At 38.3% G+C, this 19,792-nt stretch overlaps 1 protein-coding gene across 5 annotated transcripts in view; it reads left to right on the top strand.

Annotated features, from left to right (window-relative positions):
• LOC106508906 (uncharacterized) overlaps positions 1-19,792 on the top strand; it is a 352,985-nt gene that overhangs the window by 43,649 nt on the left and 289,544 nt on the right. Inside the window, exon 2 of one of the 5 annotated variants that reach the window (XR_002338703.2) lies at positions 8,301-8,397. Coding sequence is in view for 2 of the 5 variants with exons in the window: in XM_084961067.1 (XP_084817193.1) it covers positions 8,301-8,395 (95 nt within the window). In the remaining 3 variants the exon portion in view is untranslated. Of the gene's footprint in view, positions 1-8,300; positions 13,083-19,792 lie in introns of those variants that run through there. The other 4 variants (XR_014806273.1, XM_084961067.1, XM_084961059.1 and 1 more) reach the window with 4 other exon arrangements.

Genomic DNA, 19,792 nt, shown 5'->3' with positions numbered 1-19,792 from the left:
TTAGGGATCTTTCTGGCACTTTGATCTTATTCCCATCTTTGCTCTAGTAGCAGGTATCTCCTGGGTTTACATCTTTAAGGTTAGGTAAGTCTTTCTCTTGAGTCCTCTGATGTGTATTTCCAACTCTGTACTGAGCATCTTGGATGGCCTGCCAACAACTCACCTTTAATATATTCCAAATTGAAGACATGATATTTTCCAGCTCCTCTTCCAACCAAGTTGTCTCTCCATTGAATTGGATCACTATGGTGTTTGTGTCATAGACCTGTTTGGTTAGATGGAAATAAGATGATTTTAAACTGCTTAGCACAATGCCCAACCATTGTATGTGCTCAATATATGTTTACTATTACTGTTATTTTGTAAATGAGTTGAGGAGACCCTAAACACCTAGATTTGTAAGGTTAAAATTTATTGCTTATAATTTACCTTTCATGATGATTCTTTAAAAACTAATTGTTAACAATAACAGTTATTACTATTTAGAGTGTTTCTATTTAAGGAAAAAAAAAGAAAGAAAAGAATATTTAAGCTAAAGCACAAACTACAACAAATATGCACCTTTTTTTTTTCTAAAGTTCACTGGTGAAAATTCAGATCTCTGCCTTAAGCAAGGCAGATTCTGTTGATTGATACCCTAGATGAAAGGTAAAAAAAAAAAAAAAGTCATTGAGGCATTCAGGAGTATCTGAAAGTGTAGAAGATAAAAGGGATTTTCTTAGGTAGCATCAGTGTTCACTGACAATTAAAACTGGTTGATACCCTGGGGTTAAATAAATGTAGACTATAAATGGAGAGATACTAAAAAAAAATCATAAGATGACTTTGGAAATAACAAAGATCTCAAAGTTTTTAGATAACTCTTGGTTTGTAAACGATCGCCTCTATTTGGTCGTCTGTTCTAAATACCAGACCTATCCATCTGTCTATTTTAAACTGGAAGTTTAAAGGCTAAGTGGTATTGAATTCAGTCAGCATAATCATTATAATTATTTACTTATTCTAGCCTTGGCAGTTCAATGCATTTGGTACCAAAAAAAAAAAAAAAAAATCTAAAACCACCTCTTCAGTCACTATATACCAAATTAATTCTAGGATAGGGCAAAATTGCCAACATTCATCTGAGTTTTTAAAATAAAAATTAGAAAGGGGGAAGTTAGAGCATTCTTCAAATCTTTCATTTGAGCTGTGAATCTTGATCTTAAGATCGCAGAGTGCAGAGAGCATTCTCCAGTGCTACCATCAAGGTCTCTCTTCTCAGTCAATTTTATTTATGTAGAATCTTTCATCAGAAGATCACAAAGAGCTGTCTAACCAGCTATAAAGAGACATAAATCAAAAAGAAAACGAAATGCTCAAACAATAAAATTATACATTAGAGGCCCATTTAAAGTAGAGCATTTTAAGATGAGAGAAAGTCTTGGCTGGCGTATACAGAGCATAAGTTATAATGGGAAGCTATTTTATAATTTGGTGAAAAATGAAAAAGGCCCACTTCTAAAAGAAGAGAGCCTATTATTAGGGGTGATCACTTGCATACCAGTGCTGTGATGCAGGGTGAAGAGCAGAGTGACGTGAAGTGGAATTGACAAAGTCTGGAGGCACTCTTCTTGCTTTAGTGAGGAAAGAAAAAAGTTTTAATTCCGTAAATGGGCATTGTGCCCAAGTCTCATGCTCTTTAGCATGACTATTGCTGATTTCTAGCGTGCCTTTCTCAGAAGGCACTATGCTGAAGTCCCACAGTTCATATCTGATATTCATATCATATTTATGATATATGCCCTCCATACAGGGGTCTCCAGGAAGCCGAGGTGATCCTTCAATCTCTGTTGTCATCTTTACTTGCTTCTTCAGCACAGATTAATTCAGTGTCCCCACATCTCAGGATTTCCAATTTATGGTAGGAAAATATTCATTTTAATGTCCCCAAGCATAGGGAAAAATGTAAGAATCTTGTAATACTCTGGCTTTAACAAAACCCGGCAGAAGTGCTTTGAAGCTTGCGTATCTAGAGAAGCTCACAAAATTTGAACCATTAGTCTTTTGTTTTATTGGCCTTAAAATAAATATCAAGAAAATGTTCTTTGGCATAAAGTTTATAACATTCAGATTAAAGCCTACATATTGATTTTCAGAATTTCAAATATCTTTTAAGTTTCCAGTCTTTTGTTCAAACCTGACTCTTGAGATAGTTTATCTTATGGCTTGAGGATTATGCCTGATGACTTGTGGTAAGAAAATTTACACAAAGTGTGATATTTATACCTTTGTTAACATTCATCTTCATGTTCAAAGTGATGTACACTCTGCACAATATATGTTCAATGAAAATGATAATGGCAGTAGATATGGAATTTTAGCCCTTCATTTATGACCTAAGGGATATGTGCCTTACTGTTTGTGTACTTCCCAGAAATTAAGGATTGCCAAGTAGGGGACTAAGGAAGGAGTCCTTATGCAAAGGAAGAAGAAAGAGGAGGAGCAAAGAAGGAAACAACATGGGCATCAAATCATCTCTCCCACAGCAGACGGCCCCTCTGATTTAGTGACATTTGCACTAAGATCCAAGAGAAGGTGGAGCAAGCCATGTAAGGGAGGGAAAAAAGAGCTCTCTGAGTGAGAACAGGGTGTGAAAAGGAAGGAAAAAGATTCAAATATTCAAGGAGCTGAAGAAAGATCCAGCAAACCTGAATTCAGTCAAGCCTGGGGAGAGTTTGGTAAAAATGAGGATTCGTGTGCCATGTATTAGCCGATGGTTGCAAATGGAAGGTGTGATGGCCATCCTAAAAGAAAGGAATTTATTGTAACATACCAGAGCGCATCCATTATCGCTAGGAAACATGGAGAAATAGGCTTGGAAACTGAGCTGGAACCAAGGCAGGGTAAAAGGAGAAACTGTCTTGGGAGTTCCTGTTGTGTCTCAGTGGGTTATAAACCCGACTAGTATCCATGAGGGTGTGGGTTCTGTCTGGCATTGCCCTGAGCTGCAGTGTAGGTCACAGATGTGGTTTGGATCCCCAGTTGCTTTGGCTGTGGTGTAGGCTGGCAGCTGCAGCTCCAATTTGACCCCTAGCCTGGGAACTTCCATATGCCATGGGTGCAGCCCTAAAAAAAAATGAAAAAAAAAAAAAAAAAAAGACGCTGAGCTAAAGCTCATTGACTTTCTGGAGTCAACCCACAGACAGTTATCGCTGCTAACTGATGCCAATAAGGAAGAATGTCTCACCCATCTCTATAGTGTTGTGGCCTTTCTCAGGATTGAGAATCCCACCTGGAGGGGCCCACCTGGCCAAACATACATCATGGCTGTGTGCTCTGTGTGCTAGCTGGGTAGTGGGAAGGAGTGCTCAGACCCTTGGCTTCAGGAAGACTCACAAAAGGGGGAATCTCCCTCCATGTAGGAAGGGGACTTAGTGGCTGGGTAGTCCAATGGGCACTCACTCACAGGAAGGAATTTAGGTTTTATTTAGGTGCAGTGGGAGGCCAAGAGCAATTCTTGGCAGGGAGCTGGCATAGGTCTGTGTTTTATATTATGATCTCTTCAGTTGCTGTTCTTGACCGTGTTCTCCAGTCTTTGGCATAAATAAGAAAAATATCAACCTAGATAGTTTAAATATAATGTCTATAATAGGATAGTCATTTCTTTCATATGGTAACTAGAAGTTAAAACTCGATCAGCTATGGTATAAATGCTTTGAATATTTTTGCCCTTCCCTTTTACTTGACCCTAGCTTCTCATCCTTTAAAGTTGGAATGAGGAAGGTGTGGTTCTGACCTCCATTTTGGCTCTGGAGGACTAAAGCAGATCAAAGAACAAAATAGGGACTATATAAAGCACTGAAGCCCATGTGGAAAACTTGGTAATGTTTCAGTAAAACTCTGAAATTAAACTGGACAGATTTTTTTTTTTTAAACCAAGAATACAAAACACAAACAAAGCATTTGGCCCTGGGATGCTAGAATGTTAAAAATTTCTGTTCTTTTCATTGTACCTTCTTTGAAAGCAATTTTGGAAAAGTAGAAATAATTTAAAATACCCCCTCCCCTTTTTTGGTAGCATCACAGATTTTCAAATCACCAGAAGACATGATACAGTTCTGAGTGGACATCTACCAGAAAGGAAAATTCCAGTCCGGAAAGGACTAAAACTTGCTGCTCATTAATTTCTCAAAGTGAACAATGAGGACATCATTTGGAAGGGGGAAAGTCTCCAGTTTTCTTTGATAGTTAGTGTCATAGTAGTAAGATTCAAGTAGCTAATATATTTTAAAAGTACTGAATAAGTAACCCTGACATAGTCTAATGAATTTGCTAAATGATTAATAATTCATAAAACAGTCTTTGTAACAAAAAAAAGAGAAAATTCCCCTGAATTTACACTTGAGATAAAAATAAATGGGAGGCACTTAATAAGATTAACACTTGCCAGAAAGGTAAGTTGAGTTATAGTGTGACACGTACCCTATCTTAACGCGCGCGCACACACACACACACACACACACACACACGATTCATACAACAAATTAGAGGTAGGTACTTATCTGATCAATTTGTCAATTGCCCTTCAGACTCTAGTTTTTAGAACCAGTTATATTCCCATTTAGGAAAAAGTGGAAAGAAAGAGAAAGACAAAATATTTGTTGAATATCTTCTTGGTGCTAGGCAATGTGTTTTTAAAATTTAATTCTTGTGATAGCCTTCCAAGCAGTAATTGTATTTGATAGGTGAGGAAATTAAGAGCTCACTGAAGTTAAGGAGTTTTAACAATATCACAGAGCTAGAATGACTGCAGAGCCAAGATTGAAAACTATGTTTGACTAACTTCCCTATTGGTGTTCTTTCTGCTACAACATTCAGCCTCCTAGAATTTATAAAATTTAGCTGCTGTAATTTAAGGCTAGAATATGTGCTTGTATTAGGTCAAATCATATGAAATTACACTAGATTGTTTTGACATATAAAATGATAATTTATATGTTTTCATTGAAATTATAAAAATCTGCAAATGATAATAGATACTCCATTGTAAATATTGGTGAGATTAATTTTGCCTTCAATTGTTGTCTGATGATAACCTGATATCCATGCAAATAACAACAGTGTGTAAAAATACTAGGAAGGTTTTGTGCAAATGAGAATGTAAAAAAAGTGACAGTAAAAAGTCAAAGAAAAACAAGAATTTAAAAAACCAAAAGAGAGCAGAAAAATTAAATCTCTCTGATTTTCCCACAATAACCCATCATTATTATATGCATAGAGTGCACTTGTGTGAAATTGGCAACTAAATTTCACTCAGATACAAAATATCAAACCCATTAGGTGCTTAAAATTATTATTTTTAAACACATTTTGTTGGAACTACAAAGGTTGAAAACAAAAACTATGATACATTTTTTAAGGTGGGAATGATTGAAAATTTTAATATAAAAGTACTAGATGATAAATTGTTTAAGTACATTAACTTTTCTGATCAGGTGCATTAACAGTGGCAGCTTTGGGTAAATCATTCATCATAACAGGAATGCACAGTATAAAAATTGAGACAACTCAAATTTTAAAATGAGTATTTTCATACATCCTAAAATCTTTGAGCTTATGAACTGTATGAGTTATTGGTATTAGAAAATTAATATAATGGAGAAGAAATGGTTTGATTTGTATATAAACTGACTCTGAAGGTATATGCTTTGATTGTGAATCTCAGTGATTCTAAGTGAGATATATTGATATGTGATTCATTGGGCATTCAATTTTGGAAGTGCTCAGAGCAGATCATTATATTAATTATTTAAAAAATTAATTTATCTGAAGCTTATTCCATGCATGCTGTGTGTCATAAGGGATTCAGAGAAATACAGGCATCTCAAGGAAATTTCAAGCTACTCAATCAAGAAAATGGGAATCCCCTTTTTCCTTAAGGGCACTGGACTTACAGCTGAGTTAGGAAAACAGAGCAACTATTAGAGGCATTTTCTTGGCACATTGTAAGAGCTTAGGAAATGATGGTTCTTCCTATTATTATATAATCATTGTAATCTAAGTACAAATCCCTTTTGGTGTTTGAACTCCAGCAAGAGTCTCAACCTCACTTTCTCCTAAATTAAGTCCCACTATGACCAGGAGGAACTAGCATTTAAATTGTAAAGTGTAAAATACAAAGCATTGTGATAGTTGCTTTTAGCAAAAGATGTTTTTGTATCATGGACTTGTACTAAGTAATACATTAATCACCTATTTTGTTGTGGGATGACTTGATGGATGGCTAATTTCAGATCACCTGAAACAACTCAGGGATTGATTTGAACCAGTGCTGGAGTGACTCTAGAATAGCTGGTAAAGTTCTTTATTTTTTACTGTAACACCTATCTTAACAGTATTCACAATTTGTGTATCTGCTTTTTTTTTTTTTTTGTATTTTTAGGGCTGCACTCACGGCATATGGAAGTTCCCAGACTAGGGGTCGAATTGGAGTTGTTATTTATTTATTTATTTATTTTTTAATGTTTGATATCTGGGTAGCTAGAGAGCCACTGCCTGATTTTGTCTCCTGTCAGGGCCAGGGCTGTGGAGGACGGGGCTCTGAACATGAGCAGGGAGGCTCCAGTTAGCTCACAGTTTCGAAGGCCAGACAGTTACACTGGTCCAGTCTCAGTAGAGTGAGCATGGAGTATTTACATGAGAACCACAGCCTGGCTCTGGGTGAAGTGCTACTTTGGGGATGGAAACGTGTGCCTCCCATGAGTCTCCCTTTGTCAGACACAGTCTGTCAGTCCCAGTTCAGGAACCACTGGTTGAAATGTTCAAGTCAGTGCTTAAGAAATTTGGGCATTGCCTGTCTTCTCTCTTCCACTGTGATCCTCTGCCTTGTGAAAAATTTCAGCAACCTGGGTCAGAATTTAATGGCCTCAGTGTGGTGGAAAATTGCGTTGAGTATATCCTTGCTTGTTCTCTTTCAACTTCAGTAGAATAAGATCTCCTTTGTTCCATCATATAGTCTCTAGGACTTTTTGAGGGAGTGCTTTCCTGTGTTGTCACATCATGGCACATAGAATAATGATGATATTTATACAAAATTTTGGGGTGAAGTATGGAGACTCTACCCAGCTGTTCTGAGGACTGAGAGGGTCTATATCCTCCATATGTCCATTTATAGCTTGGAGGCTTGTTTTAGGGGAACAGTGTCCCTTACACACTGAACAGTGGTGTACCTTGGCTTGTCATTTTGATGGCAAGTATACACTGTGTGCCAAACCCTCTTCTAGGCACTGCATTGGTATTAATCCATTGAGTGCCTACACAATACATGAGGTAGATAATGTTGTTATTCCCATAATATCTGAGAGGACATGGAGGCATATGAAGACTAAGAAATTGGCCAGAGATCACATAGACCTGTCATAGTAAGTGACAGAGCCCTGTGCAGTCTAGCTCCAGAGCTGTCTCTTCACCACTCCATTATATGGCCCAAGGAAAGGACTTGCAAGAAGTGTGAACTGAGCCAATAACCTCTATAATGTGGGCACCAAATCTTTAGAGTCCCTAGTGCTTTAAGAAGATTTTTGGCAGCAGAAAAATCCTACCCACAGCAGGCATTGGACCTAGGCCGGGGTTGGGATCTGGAAAAGATAAATTCTTCCAACACAAAGTCATAACTGACTTTAGCCCATGGGAATGTAAAAACTGAACCCCTTGATTTTTGAACATAAACCCAGTAATCTTTAGGAGGAGGTAGGATTTTGTGCAGGAACCAAGTCTATACTTTTACATGGTGGTTTCTATCTCCAGATAGAAAGGAGTTCTCAGGTGGTCAGGATCCAGAAAGAGTCAGGATAAAAGGGTCTTTGACCGTAGAGAGAGATGGTTCTATTCCTGGTGGGACAGAGGCTTAAATTGCCCTTGACAGCCCAACAGATGGGTGAAGAGAGGGTGTGACAGGAATCCCCAGTGAGGGGCAGGGATGGGATCTGAGAGGTGGAATGATTATGCTGAGTCCTGGGGGCACTTTTCAGTGTGGTATACAACTTCAGTTTAGTCTCAGAGGGCCCAGGCAGACTCTTTTTGCACAATTCCCTAAGACAGAAACAATCAACCTGGAATCTAAGGCTCTCCCTCCCTCCTCCCCAACCCAGAAATCATCCAGCTGGAGGACCCCATTGCTTCATGCTGATAAGGATAAGGAAATGAGAGGGAGGACAGCTTAGGGTTGATAAGAGATACTATCAACAGTTGAGAACTCAAAGGGAGTTAATTAGTGTCTAAATTGCTTCAGTCTTAAATTAGCTCTGGTTTTTTTTTTCCAGGAACAATTTCTCTTGAGGGTCATGAGGTGATTGTGGGAGAGATTAAACTAATGTACGGATCACCGAAACCTTCTTCCTCCTGGGCACACACCTAGAGGTAAGCTGTGCTTCAAGAGGCAACACCACATGACTTGAGGGCTGGATGGTGGGCTGTGGGAAGGAGTGGGCTCCGCCCCTTCAAGCCAGGTTCTTAAACATTGCCCTCACATCTTCCTTGGACCCTATTCTCTCCCTTCCTTGATCTGGACTAGAGAAGACCCACCAGAGGACTGGGGGGACTGCAGTCACAGATGGAAGGTGCCTGGGTGTTGAATTACCATGAGGAAGAAACCCATGCCACTGAGTAGAACAACCAGTTGAACTTTGTGAGGGCAAGAAGTTAACAAAATTGTTGTTAAGTGGTTTAACAAGAATTTAACCACTGAGATGTCAGTGTTTGCCTGTTACAGCTGTTGGTATAGTCTAACTCAGTGTTGGTAATCACGGAAACAACCAACCTATACATATACTGCTTCTCTGGCCAAATACATTTGCGTTATGTTAACTCGCTTAACACACAAAACAACATATGAGGTAGGTGTTCTTATTATCCTTATTTAAAGATGAGGCACAGTGAATTAACTGGCTCAGGATCACATACCTTGTGTGTAAATGTAATTTACACAACATTTGAACCTAGGCAGTATAGATTCAGAGACTAGAGTCCACTACCTTAGCATCTTTAAAGGGTGCCTTCTGATGGAAGATTCATTTAAAAGACAAAGTATGTTCCATTTAATCAAGAAAACATGATAAGGTTTTTGGTACATGCATGAGTTTCCTGATTGCCATGGGTCTTTAAGCCCTGAGCACATATAAGTGAAAGGAGGAACTGGCCCAGGGAAGGGAAGGAGGGTCACTGGATGGTTAAGAAACAACAGGAATTATAGTCTGAGCTTCTGGAGCTCAGAGCTGGGGGTGTGGGACAGAGTGAGGGGTGCCCAGGGACCCCAAATGGAGCCCATTGGAGATGGAAGGCTTGTACATAGAAGGTCACCACAGTCCCAGGCTGACTCCTCAGAGACTGTCCAGAAGACCAAGGTTCAGAGGGGAGCAAGGACAGGTGTGGGCATTCCTTTTATCTAGTTGCTCTGTGTCCCTACTGATTCCTGACCTCAAAAGTGTGCATGTGTGTCAGTCCTGGTTTGCGGGGACCTAGGACCACAGCTCGCCAGGACCATTTCTGTAAAACCCAAGGGGGAAAAGAAAGATTGTCCTTCCCCTTTCCTTTTTGGCAACTGTTAAGCAGATAGTGACATCAGGATTTCTCCCAGTATTGGTTCCTCATTCCAAGAGGATGACATAGAACTGTTGCTCCTAAGGAATGAATGCTTTGCAGGAGCTTCCCAGAGCATCCGCCAATGCTTGAAAGTGGAAGTCCTGCTTTTTATGCTGTTCCATCAGAACCAGCTTGCTGGACTCAGAGGAATTCTCAGAGGTTTTGATGAGGGGTGTCTGGATGTTACTGAATAAGTGGGTTGTTCGAAAGGCTTACTTCTTTCACTGACATGGAAAAAAAAATCCAGTCTGGTAGTGAATGTACAGGCTCTGCAAAACTAAAGATGCAATAATTTCACTTTGTTCCTTTTGATGTCTGTGCCCTGGAATAACTTTATGGTATTTATTAGTCAGTTTATCCTGAGATCCTGCTACTAAAGTGCTACTGGCTCAGTAGAACTTGGGTAGATGCTGTCCGTTGAGGAGAGTGGTAGCTCCAAAAATCTCAACATCGGGTCTCTTACTATCTATTAATTTGGTGAGGAAGACATGTATACGACCCACAAAATGAAAGGAATAACAGGAAAATGAGGGTGGGGAAAATGTTGAGCGTGAGTTGTGTTAACATACTCTTTGGCTGTTCAAAACTGGTAATTAGAGTGTGTATGGGTGGGGAGGGGTTGGAGAGATATTGGGGATGGGGGCGATGAGTCATATTTAAACCCTACCCAGCAGCAGTCAGTGGATCTGGTAACCTGGAACCAAGTAAATTTGAGTTAACTTTGGCAAGATCAGTTTCCTGTAGGAAATTCCTGTGCGGGTTCTTGTATCAGTCCTCTAAATAAGGAATTTTCGCTTTGCTTTCCCTTCCGATCAAGTCTGAGTGGAGTTTTCTGATTGACAGCAAGCTCCATAGGCAGACACTCTGTTTTGGGAAGGAACACTGGGTAAGATATATACTTTTTGACATTTCAAGGAGGCCTCTGTGTGAGTTATTGCTGAGTGCTCCATGGCTGCTAGGTTTGTTTACACCCTCCCTGTACCACCAGTGTCAAATTCATGGTTTGTAAAGCTCTTTGGGATAATTTGTACATGAAAGATTCCACATAAAATCTGTGTTTATTCCTTTTCGTATTATGCCTTTGGAGCCTGACACATAAGGGTGCTTTTATATGCTGCATGCAGGAAATTAAGCACTCAATGCCTATTAACACCGCTAGAAGCAGAGCTCCTGGTGTTCTATCTAGGGGCAGTGGAGAGGGGCTTACAGGTAAGCAAGTAAATTGAAACAAAGACAGGGCAGAACTCAGGTATTTATTCAGCTGTTGAAAGTTTTATGGGCAACTCGGCTACCAGTAATGTGAGTTATTTCACTGAGAATTTGCTAGAGAAATGGAGCTTAAACTACCCCCTGCATTTTATTTGCTGTGTTTTATATATGTATATGTATATATATATATATAGATATGTACACGTGGTGTATTTGTGTCTGTGTGTGCTTATGTAATAATAATAAAATGTCTATGGTTAGCCTCTTGTTATCTGGAAATTTCCAGTAATTGACATAATTGTGGTTCCTTGAGGAAATAACACTGTTCATCTCTTTCATAAGCCTGAGACAATGCAAAATCCTTAAGTTGCATCTTATAGAGTCTTGATCCTTATTGCTTTTGAATTTCTTGAGCAGAGAATTTCTGTGACATGTATGGCGACTTCCTAAACAATGATTAAGATGCTGATCACTTGGTAGATGAATAAGTGAATGAACTGAAGTGACCTTAAAATCTACATCAAAAATATTTCACATTTAGATTATGTTGGATGAAGGAGTTTACACAAAGAAAAGGCACACAAACACATATCTCATGATTTGAACTGGTTTTTAAAGATATTCAAATTAATACATTATTCTTGCTTTTGTATATAATGTATTGTCTATTACTTTGTGTAATATGATCTATGTTTTTCATATGCGTATATATGACTGTTTTGTGGCTCATTTGTGACACTTGGCGAATCGAAGCGATGTTGATTGAAGCTGACAAAATGATGGTAGTCTTTCTTATTTGTAATCTAATTGTTAAAAAAATCCTTTGGTTTTAATAAAAAAGGATAGTATAGCAGCCAGATGGTGTCAGTAGATGATGGACAGAAACCAAGAGTGATTTAAAAGTTCTCATGTATGTGTTGTGAGCCCACAAAAAGTCCTTTCAGGCACATGGAAACCACAGTGGTGAATACAGAGGTGTGTGTACAGTGAGAGGTTCCTTTTTCTCAGTGATTTTAAGGTAATATATGCTGATTTTTCCATGTGGGTTGGAGTGAGGTCACTATATTATTGATGTTATAATCACAATACTTGTATGACTCTGGGCAGTCACTTAACTTTGTAAAAATTTGTTAGCTCATCTGTAAAATGAGAATAATAATAGAAGCAACATCATTTTGTCTCTGGATCAGAGAAGATGATCCATGGAAAGACTTTAGCAGGGTACCAGCACATAGGAATTTAAAAATATGTGTTACTAATAAAGATATTTTAAAATTTATTGATAGGTTTACACTCTATTTTTAAAAGGGGATTTAAATTGAGGAAATAAAAATCAAAGGTAAAGCAGGGATTCAATATTAATTTTATTTATATCTAACGAAGTTTCTTCAGAGCAAAATATCTGAAAAGAAAACAGCAGTCATTTAAGAACAAGAGTTGTCAATGTTTCAAAAATTCAATTCAAATGTCTTAAAAAGTTGAATCTTAAAATGTGAACCACTTAATACATCTTTAAAAAGTCAATTTCTATATTTTGAAGATAGGTTCAGTTTCATAGTTCTTTCTCGCCAGCAACACATGTAAAATATAGAGTTTTCATTTTTTTTCTATCAGACTGAATTGCTATCAGATTTTTGTAAACCATTCACTCTGGAAGAATGCTTTGTTCTGGAAAAGGCAAGTGCTGGGAAATACTCAGCAAGGCCGCATAGCTTATTCTTTGAAAACTAGCACTTGATAAGGGTGTTAACTCAACATGTAATTCCACTTAGTAAAGGGATCATTGAACAGAATGGATGCAATGATTAAACTGCAATTACACACTGTAGCTATAATTATTTTGCAGAGGAAAGGTACATATAACAAATAAAGGAAATGTTTAAACATAGGCATAGAAAGAAAAATCCATTATTTAAGATGAGAAAGGGTAAATACATGTGCAAATCAATGGAAATGAAAGCAGTTTGGAAATGCTTTTTTTTGTTTTTTTTTGACTTTTTGCTATTTCTTGGGCCGCTCCCACGGCATATGGAGGTTCCCAGGCTAGGGGTCTAATCGGAGCTGTAGCCACAGGCCTACGCCAGAGCCACAGCAACGCGGGATCCAAGCCACGTCTGCGACCTACACCACAGCTCACGGCAACGCTGGATCGTTAACCCACTGAGCAAGGGCAGGGACGGAACCCGCAACCTCATGGTTCCTAGTTGGATTCGTTAACCACTGCGCTACGACGGGAACTCCTGGAAATGTTTAAATTGAAATAATTAGAAGAATAGAGAGTATTAGTTATGGCTCACCAATCACAGCAAAACTCTTCAACAAAATTTTTTATAATGCAAAAAATTGAGAAACTGGAAGGGACAAATATTTTTGAATGAATAATCAATGAACCTAGAGGCTAGGCTGGCTGTAGGGCCTGTGGTGTGACGGAAAGGTAGAGGTACCAACTCTGGGAACACAGTCCAGAGGTGATACCAGAAGTCGGGAAGGTACGATATGAAATAGCAGGGAGTAGGTCTTTGGGGCTGTACATTGCATTTGTGGTGGGTTAGGGAAAGGTAGACCACCTAACTGATTGTAAAAGGATAGTCTGATAGTTTTTGTTTGCTTGTTTGTTTTTTAGGGCTGCACCCGCGGCATACGGAAGTTCCCAGGCTAGGGGTTGAATCAGAGCTGCACCTGGTGGCCTATGCTACAGCACAGCCATAGCAATGTGGGATCCAAGCCTCGTTTGCAACTTATACCACAGCTCATGTCAACCCTGGATCTTTAATCCACTGATCGAGGCCAGGGATCAAATCCCCATCCTCATGGATACTAGCTGGGTTCGGAACCTGCTGAGCCACAATGGGAACTCCCAGGTCATGTTTTTTAGAATCTCTAATGGTCCATTTCATTCATGACTATAACCAGGAAATTCCAAATACCTTTCAAAAATTTGGGCAGGGGAGTGGGTCTCCATAGATTTATGAAATATATATAACATTTGCGTACTTTTCCTAGTTTCATTATTACAACTTTATTTGTACTTCATTTTATTAAAAAATATAAGGAATTTTAGACAGAGACAGAATTCTGATCCATAGATGTCAAGGAGTTAGTTACCAGTAGATGACTATCAGCTTCCAGATGCCTCCCAAGTCTTACCTGACTATGAAAATCCTTTAAATTGGCATCACTTTTTCTGATTCCTGGAAGCTGTAACCTTTGTGCCAAAGGGAGCCATGCTGGTACCCAAGGGACCATGCTGGTACCAAAGGGAGCCATGCTGTCAACGCTGAGGGTGGCTTCTGCAGACCCTGTTAATGTTCGTAAATGCTGGGAGTTACCACATTCAATGAAGCCAGACGGAGTTTGAGTCCCTAAAGCAATGACAGAAATGGGTTTATAGAGAACTCAACTGTTCTGTGCCCTGGGGCTGTTATCCTTTAACTGACCACGACCACATAGCTAACCTCCTGTTATGTCCTGCTGTAGAAGGTCTGGTGGCCCCTAGAAAGAGGCAAAGCGTTTCTGCTGCCTGCATGTCTCCTCTTGCTATGGTTGGAGAGGCGGCAAAATTAGAGCTTCACTGGGCTCCTTCTGGTCATTTTACAATTTGCCAATTTCTCGCAGGGCTCTGGATTGCTACAATCTTATCATTTTCAAAAACTCATCATTACTTGTTCTCTCCAAGTAGATCATTTGTAGTTATGAGGAAAGCCTCTGCTTTTAATCTCACACTGGGGTAGGGTTTCACATTTTACTTTTCAAGTGCACTTTCACAGAAGAGAAATAAATAGGCATTCTGATTCTCTCAAGACCAGAATACTATCATAACTTTTTATCTCTTACTGCTCTACACTCAAGGGTGGGTAGAGAGGCCTTTTCTTTCTCTCCCCCTGAATTACTTTTAAACATAAGTGTTAAATTTAGATTGACCAGGAAAGAGGCAAAGAAGCTAAAACGAGTTGTTTTGTCATCAACAACTGCTTACACTAAACAGAGAAATCGTTCTCGAAGTGTAAAGTTCCATTTTCCAAAATCACATATGTCATATATACGTCATTTAATCATATATATGTCTGTGTATGTATGTGTGTATATTACAGTGCAAAGGAAAAAGTGCATATTATTCTTATTAAACTGAAGCCTGCCTGAAACAGATGAAGATTGTGGACTAAGCTATTACAGTTCAGATAAGAATGGTAAACAGTAATGGTAAAGCTGACCTGAGGACCTTCACATATTCAGCCTTCTGCTAGAAGTCTCATTCATGCAAAGTGTAGCATCTAATCTGATGTGTTCTTCAGTGGGCTTGCAAAAATTGGATTCTATTTATGAGGTTACAAGCTATTGAGAATCTGGGATGGCCCTTTCTTTTCCTGACTATGACTTCACCTATTTGACCTCACTCAAGAAAATTTGTTTAGGGTTGGTTTGGGAATATCATAGAACACAGAGAAGTGTGTGTGTGTGTGTGTGTGTGTGTGTGTGTGTGTGTGTGTGTGTGTGAGAGAGAGAGAGAGAGAGAGAGAGAGAGAGAGAGAAATCTGAGGAGGGTGAAGCAGGTGGGCTTGGAAGTAGCTATTTTGGCCTGTTGTTTGAATTAATAAGGAAGAATAGTCAAGAATGTGAAAATTAATGGAGCCATGGAAAAAAATTCCTGTTCATCTTAGAACATGAAAAAAGGCTTGAAAACTGCCTATGGTCAGATAACATTTAGATTTTGCGAAAGTAAGTTTCTTAAAGCTCGGAGAAAATGTAGGTATGATTCTCTGACCAAAGACTGAAAAAGGGCAGCAACTTACATAAGATAAGAGGTTCTGTTAAGAAAAGTCTGATGTGACAGTAAAAAACTACTTTATTTGAATAAAAGATGAAGGCATTATAGCTAACGAGATAGCAGTAGCTGCCCAGGACTCTCAAATGAGCTCCAGATGTGCACTAAAGATGGCAAGGGGAACGTGTTACCAATGTCACAGTGACACAGTCTTCTAAACTAGAGCAGCGACTTGTGGAAAACACAAAAATAGTAACACAGCATACTTGAAAAATAATTATTTACCTTGAAATATTTATTTGCGGGAAGAATAAAACAAAGGCAAGATTCTCCCTGCAACTTCTGATTTGCCTCTCTCCTCAGGAGAATAATTTCCAAAGCAGAAAGATTATAATAAACATTATCACAATTGATGGAAGGTAGTGAAGAGCCAATTCTTCAAGCTGAGATGAATGGCCTACAAGATTATTGAAACAGCTTGTAGATTTAGTTTGACTTAACGTCCATATAATTCTTTATGATTATTTAAAATTTAAAAAAAAATTGAAGTATAATTGATTTACAATGTTGTGTTAGTTTCAGGTGTATAGCAAAGTGAATCAGATTCTTTTCCTTAATAGATTATTGGAAGATATTGAATACAGTTCCCTATTCTATACAGCAGGTCCTTGTTGGTTATCTATTTTTCTATAGTAGCATGTATATGTTAATGCCAAACTCCTGATTTATCCCTTCCTCTCTCCCCCTTTGATAACCATAAGTTTTTTTTACCTGTGAGTCTATTTCTGTTTTGTAAATAAGTTCATTTGTATCACTTTTAGATTCTGCATATAAGCAATAGCAGATTATATTTGTCTTTTTCTGTCTGGTTTACTTCACTTAGTATGATAATCTCTAGGTTCATCCACGTGGCTGCAAATAGCATTATTTCAATTTAGAAGTAGTATTCCATTGTGTATATGTTCCATATTTTTATTCATTCATCTTTCTGTATCACCTATACAGTTTGGCCACATTCTATATAATATCCCTCAAGACACAGTAAGATATTCAAAAGAAACAAAGTCATCCACATGCTCCTGTAACATGTGGGCATGCACATGTTTGGGGTGTTGGTGGTTGGAGAGAACTGGGTTGCATAATAGCCATTAGCCCTTGTGCATGATTGATAACTTGGTATTTGTAAGACAGGTTTTTGATGATATAACTCCTCTATCTTTCTGATAATAAATTGTGTATGTCTTTGTGTTTGCACTATTTAGTATACCTCTTTCAAAGGGAGGGTTTTGTATTTTTGTTTCTAGTAGCCATTATGTTCAAGCACATTCTATTAGGGACATGGTTTTGAATACCCTGATTTTCTTTCTGTTTTTACTTCAGTTTGGACAGAAAAGTCTTAAGGTTTAATCTTCAAGAATCTGAGATAAATGGCCCAGAATCATAGATTGATGATTCTGATTGCAGATTAGCCATTGAACTGATTTCTTCATTGTACATAAGGAGCACCCAAGAAGTAAATTAAATTTGGGAAATAAGGACATTCTTCAATTCTTCGGTCTGAAAGTTAGCCAACTAGGAAGTGCTCCATATCCAGTAAGACTAAGAAGGGTTACATAAATGTGCAAAACAAAGAACCAAAATGTCTAGAAAATCAGAGGCCATAGAACTTTATGTCCCTGCCCAACTGCAGCATTACTCAGGATTTATGGTTATGCCAGCCTTTGCACCCTCCAAACATTTTCCGAAGTATTTAAGGATTCTCACATAAATATTGCAGCAGTAAGTATCATCAACATTTAGTAGCTGTTTTTCAAGGATAGCCAAGTGACATTATTATTGTCTGTCATCAAACCAGGGGAGGTGTGGAGGAGGCTAAAACTGATCACTGCAGATAAAGACAATGCTTATACAGATATACGCAGCAGAGTTTGTGCCCAAGAATGAGTAATATGTTTCAACATACTAGCAGCATACGTGAATCTTTTGTCTGCTTTTGGTACAGCACTCCTGGTACATTTCCATCCAAATATCCCTAATGAGAGATGAGAGTGAATGTGTATCTTCCTCATAGATCCATTTTTTGAAGCCTTGTGTATTTGTTTTTAAAAACTTGTATGGATTTTGTATTCAGTCAAATATGATTATAAAATAATATTTTGCTCTTGTCCATTTCCCAGTTGTCTTAAGGTAAATATCAGTAATTCTCAGACTTTAGGGTTCATAAGGATCACTTGGAATGCTTGTTAAAAATACAAAGTCCTTGTCTCTGCATTCACTCCTCACCCCCCAGATCCGGATTTGGTGAGTATAAGGAAGGGGCTCAAAATAAGCATCTCAGGAAATTGATTCTCATTAGGTTAGTAATAGGCTGAGAGAAACCTGGCCACAGGGAGCAGCCCTGGGATGTCTTGTTACCTCACTTTGAGAAGCACTTTTCTACTTCCTCCAGAATCACTTAACAACAGAAATGGATAATCTACTCAGCTTTATTGTCCACTCCTGCCCTTCATTCATCTCATGGTCAATCGTCTCAACGGCTTCTAAATTTCTTAGAAGACCTGCATTTCTCTGTCTCCAGTGTTTTCATTAGAGATGTTCTCTCAGTCAGTTCTTAAACTTGATCATCACATCTTGCAATGATATTGGTCCTTCCCAGCTCTCAAATATGACCTTCTCTACAAAGATCCCATCTTTCCCCACCTACTCAATTTGCCATGGCTTTCCTTCTGAGCTCTCTTTAATCCTTGTCTTGTTGCATATATACATGTCTTATTTCTCCCAATTGAGCACAGGTTACACAAAGGGAGCCCGTGTTGGATAAATCTCTGGATCTCCAGTATTGTCCACCATGGGTTTTGTTTGTTTGTTTGAAGGCAATCGCTGCTCAATAAATATTAGTGAATGAATGACTCTATGAGAGAAAGCTGGTGTATAGAATTGAGAAGAACACAAAAGCAAAAGAAGTAATAGCTGTCACTTAGTTCTTGTAACATGGCAATCAGCTGGGGCATGTCCCTCTTCTTTAGAGATAGTTCTCTTAATTAGGTGGAAAGGAAAGCCAAAAATGATTATGGCAATGAAAAAAAAAAAGGGTATTTAAACCCATAGAATGTACAACACAAGGAACAAACTGTAATGTAAATTGTGAAATTTAGTTATATATCTCTATTACAACAATTGTACCACACTAACGCAAGATGTCAATAATGGGGAAGCTAAGTGGGAGGAGTTAAGGGGAAAAGACTTCTTAAGCTTGTACTTTCTGCTCAATTTTTTTGTAACCTGAAACTGTCCCCCCAATAAAGTATATTAACAAAATATATTAAAAAAATGGGCCTTTGGTAATAGAAAAAGGAAATGAGTAAGGTGAAATGGTAAGAAATAAATCTAATCAGTACAGTTCACCCAATGCTTGTCATGAGTGGTATTTCAAGAGTAGGAAGGGAAGGCTCAGCTTGCTACCATTGGGAACAAGCTTTCATGATTGTTTATATGTAACAGTTCCAAAGAGCTCTTTGAACTCATCTTTTTCATTAGTGAAATGAGATTTGCATGTTTAGAAAGGTATGATAAAACACGAGTATCAATAAGTAAGTATAAACCTTACAATAAACATGGCCCAAGAATTCTCCTTGTTACACATTAGAGTAGAATTGGTAAAGTAAGTGTATTTAAAAGGGCAGAGGTGAAACAGAGCTGTAGGGAGGATGCATTCTACCAAGGAGTTTAAAGAATACTTTCAGCGGAATGAGGAGGCATGCTAGAGCATCACCCATTCATGGTTTGACAATGAGAGTGATGAGAGAGAGAGAAAGAGGAGAGAGCAAGCAAGCTTTTCAGAGCTGAGCTCACACATATTCAGCAGTTCATTTCAGAAGAAAAAAATAACAATTTTCAATTTAGGTACAGTATAAGTATCTAAATGATTCAATGTGGAACATCATATTGCAAATTCCTCCAGAATTATGCAGTCAGCACAACCTGCACCTTAGAATTATTTTGATTTAAACTTTTTCGGAGTTCTCCATCCTCCATTTATTTAAAGTGTTAGAGCACTCCAGGATCTGTCTTTCTTTGTTGCTAAGCCATTTTCATCCACATTAATATATATAAAATTATGTACACTTTTTATCCATTTTATAAATAGGAAAGAGACGTTTGCTCCTAGTGTTTCTGTGTAGCTTCCTCCCCCTTTGTTGATAT

The sequence above is a fragment of the Sus scrofa genome, chromosome 1, assembly GCF_054392235.1.
Source record: "Sus scrofa isolate SSC_HxYL_T2T_F1_AM1 chromosome 1, Sscrofa_HxYL_maternal_Yorkshire_Landrace_v2.0, whole genome shotgun sequence".
NCBI lineage: Eukaryota > Metazoa > Chordata > Mammalia > Artiodactyla > Suidae > Sus > Sus scrofa.
The sequence above is the reverse complement of the archived record's forward strand: the minus strand, read 5'-3'. Positions and strand labels throughout refer to the sequence as shown.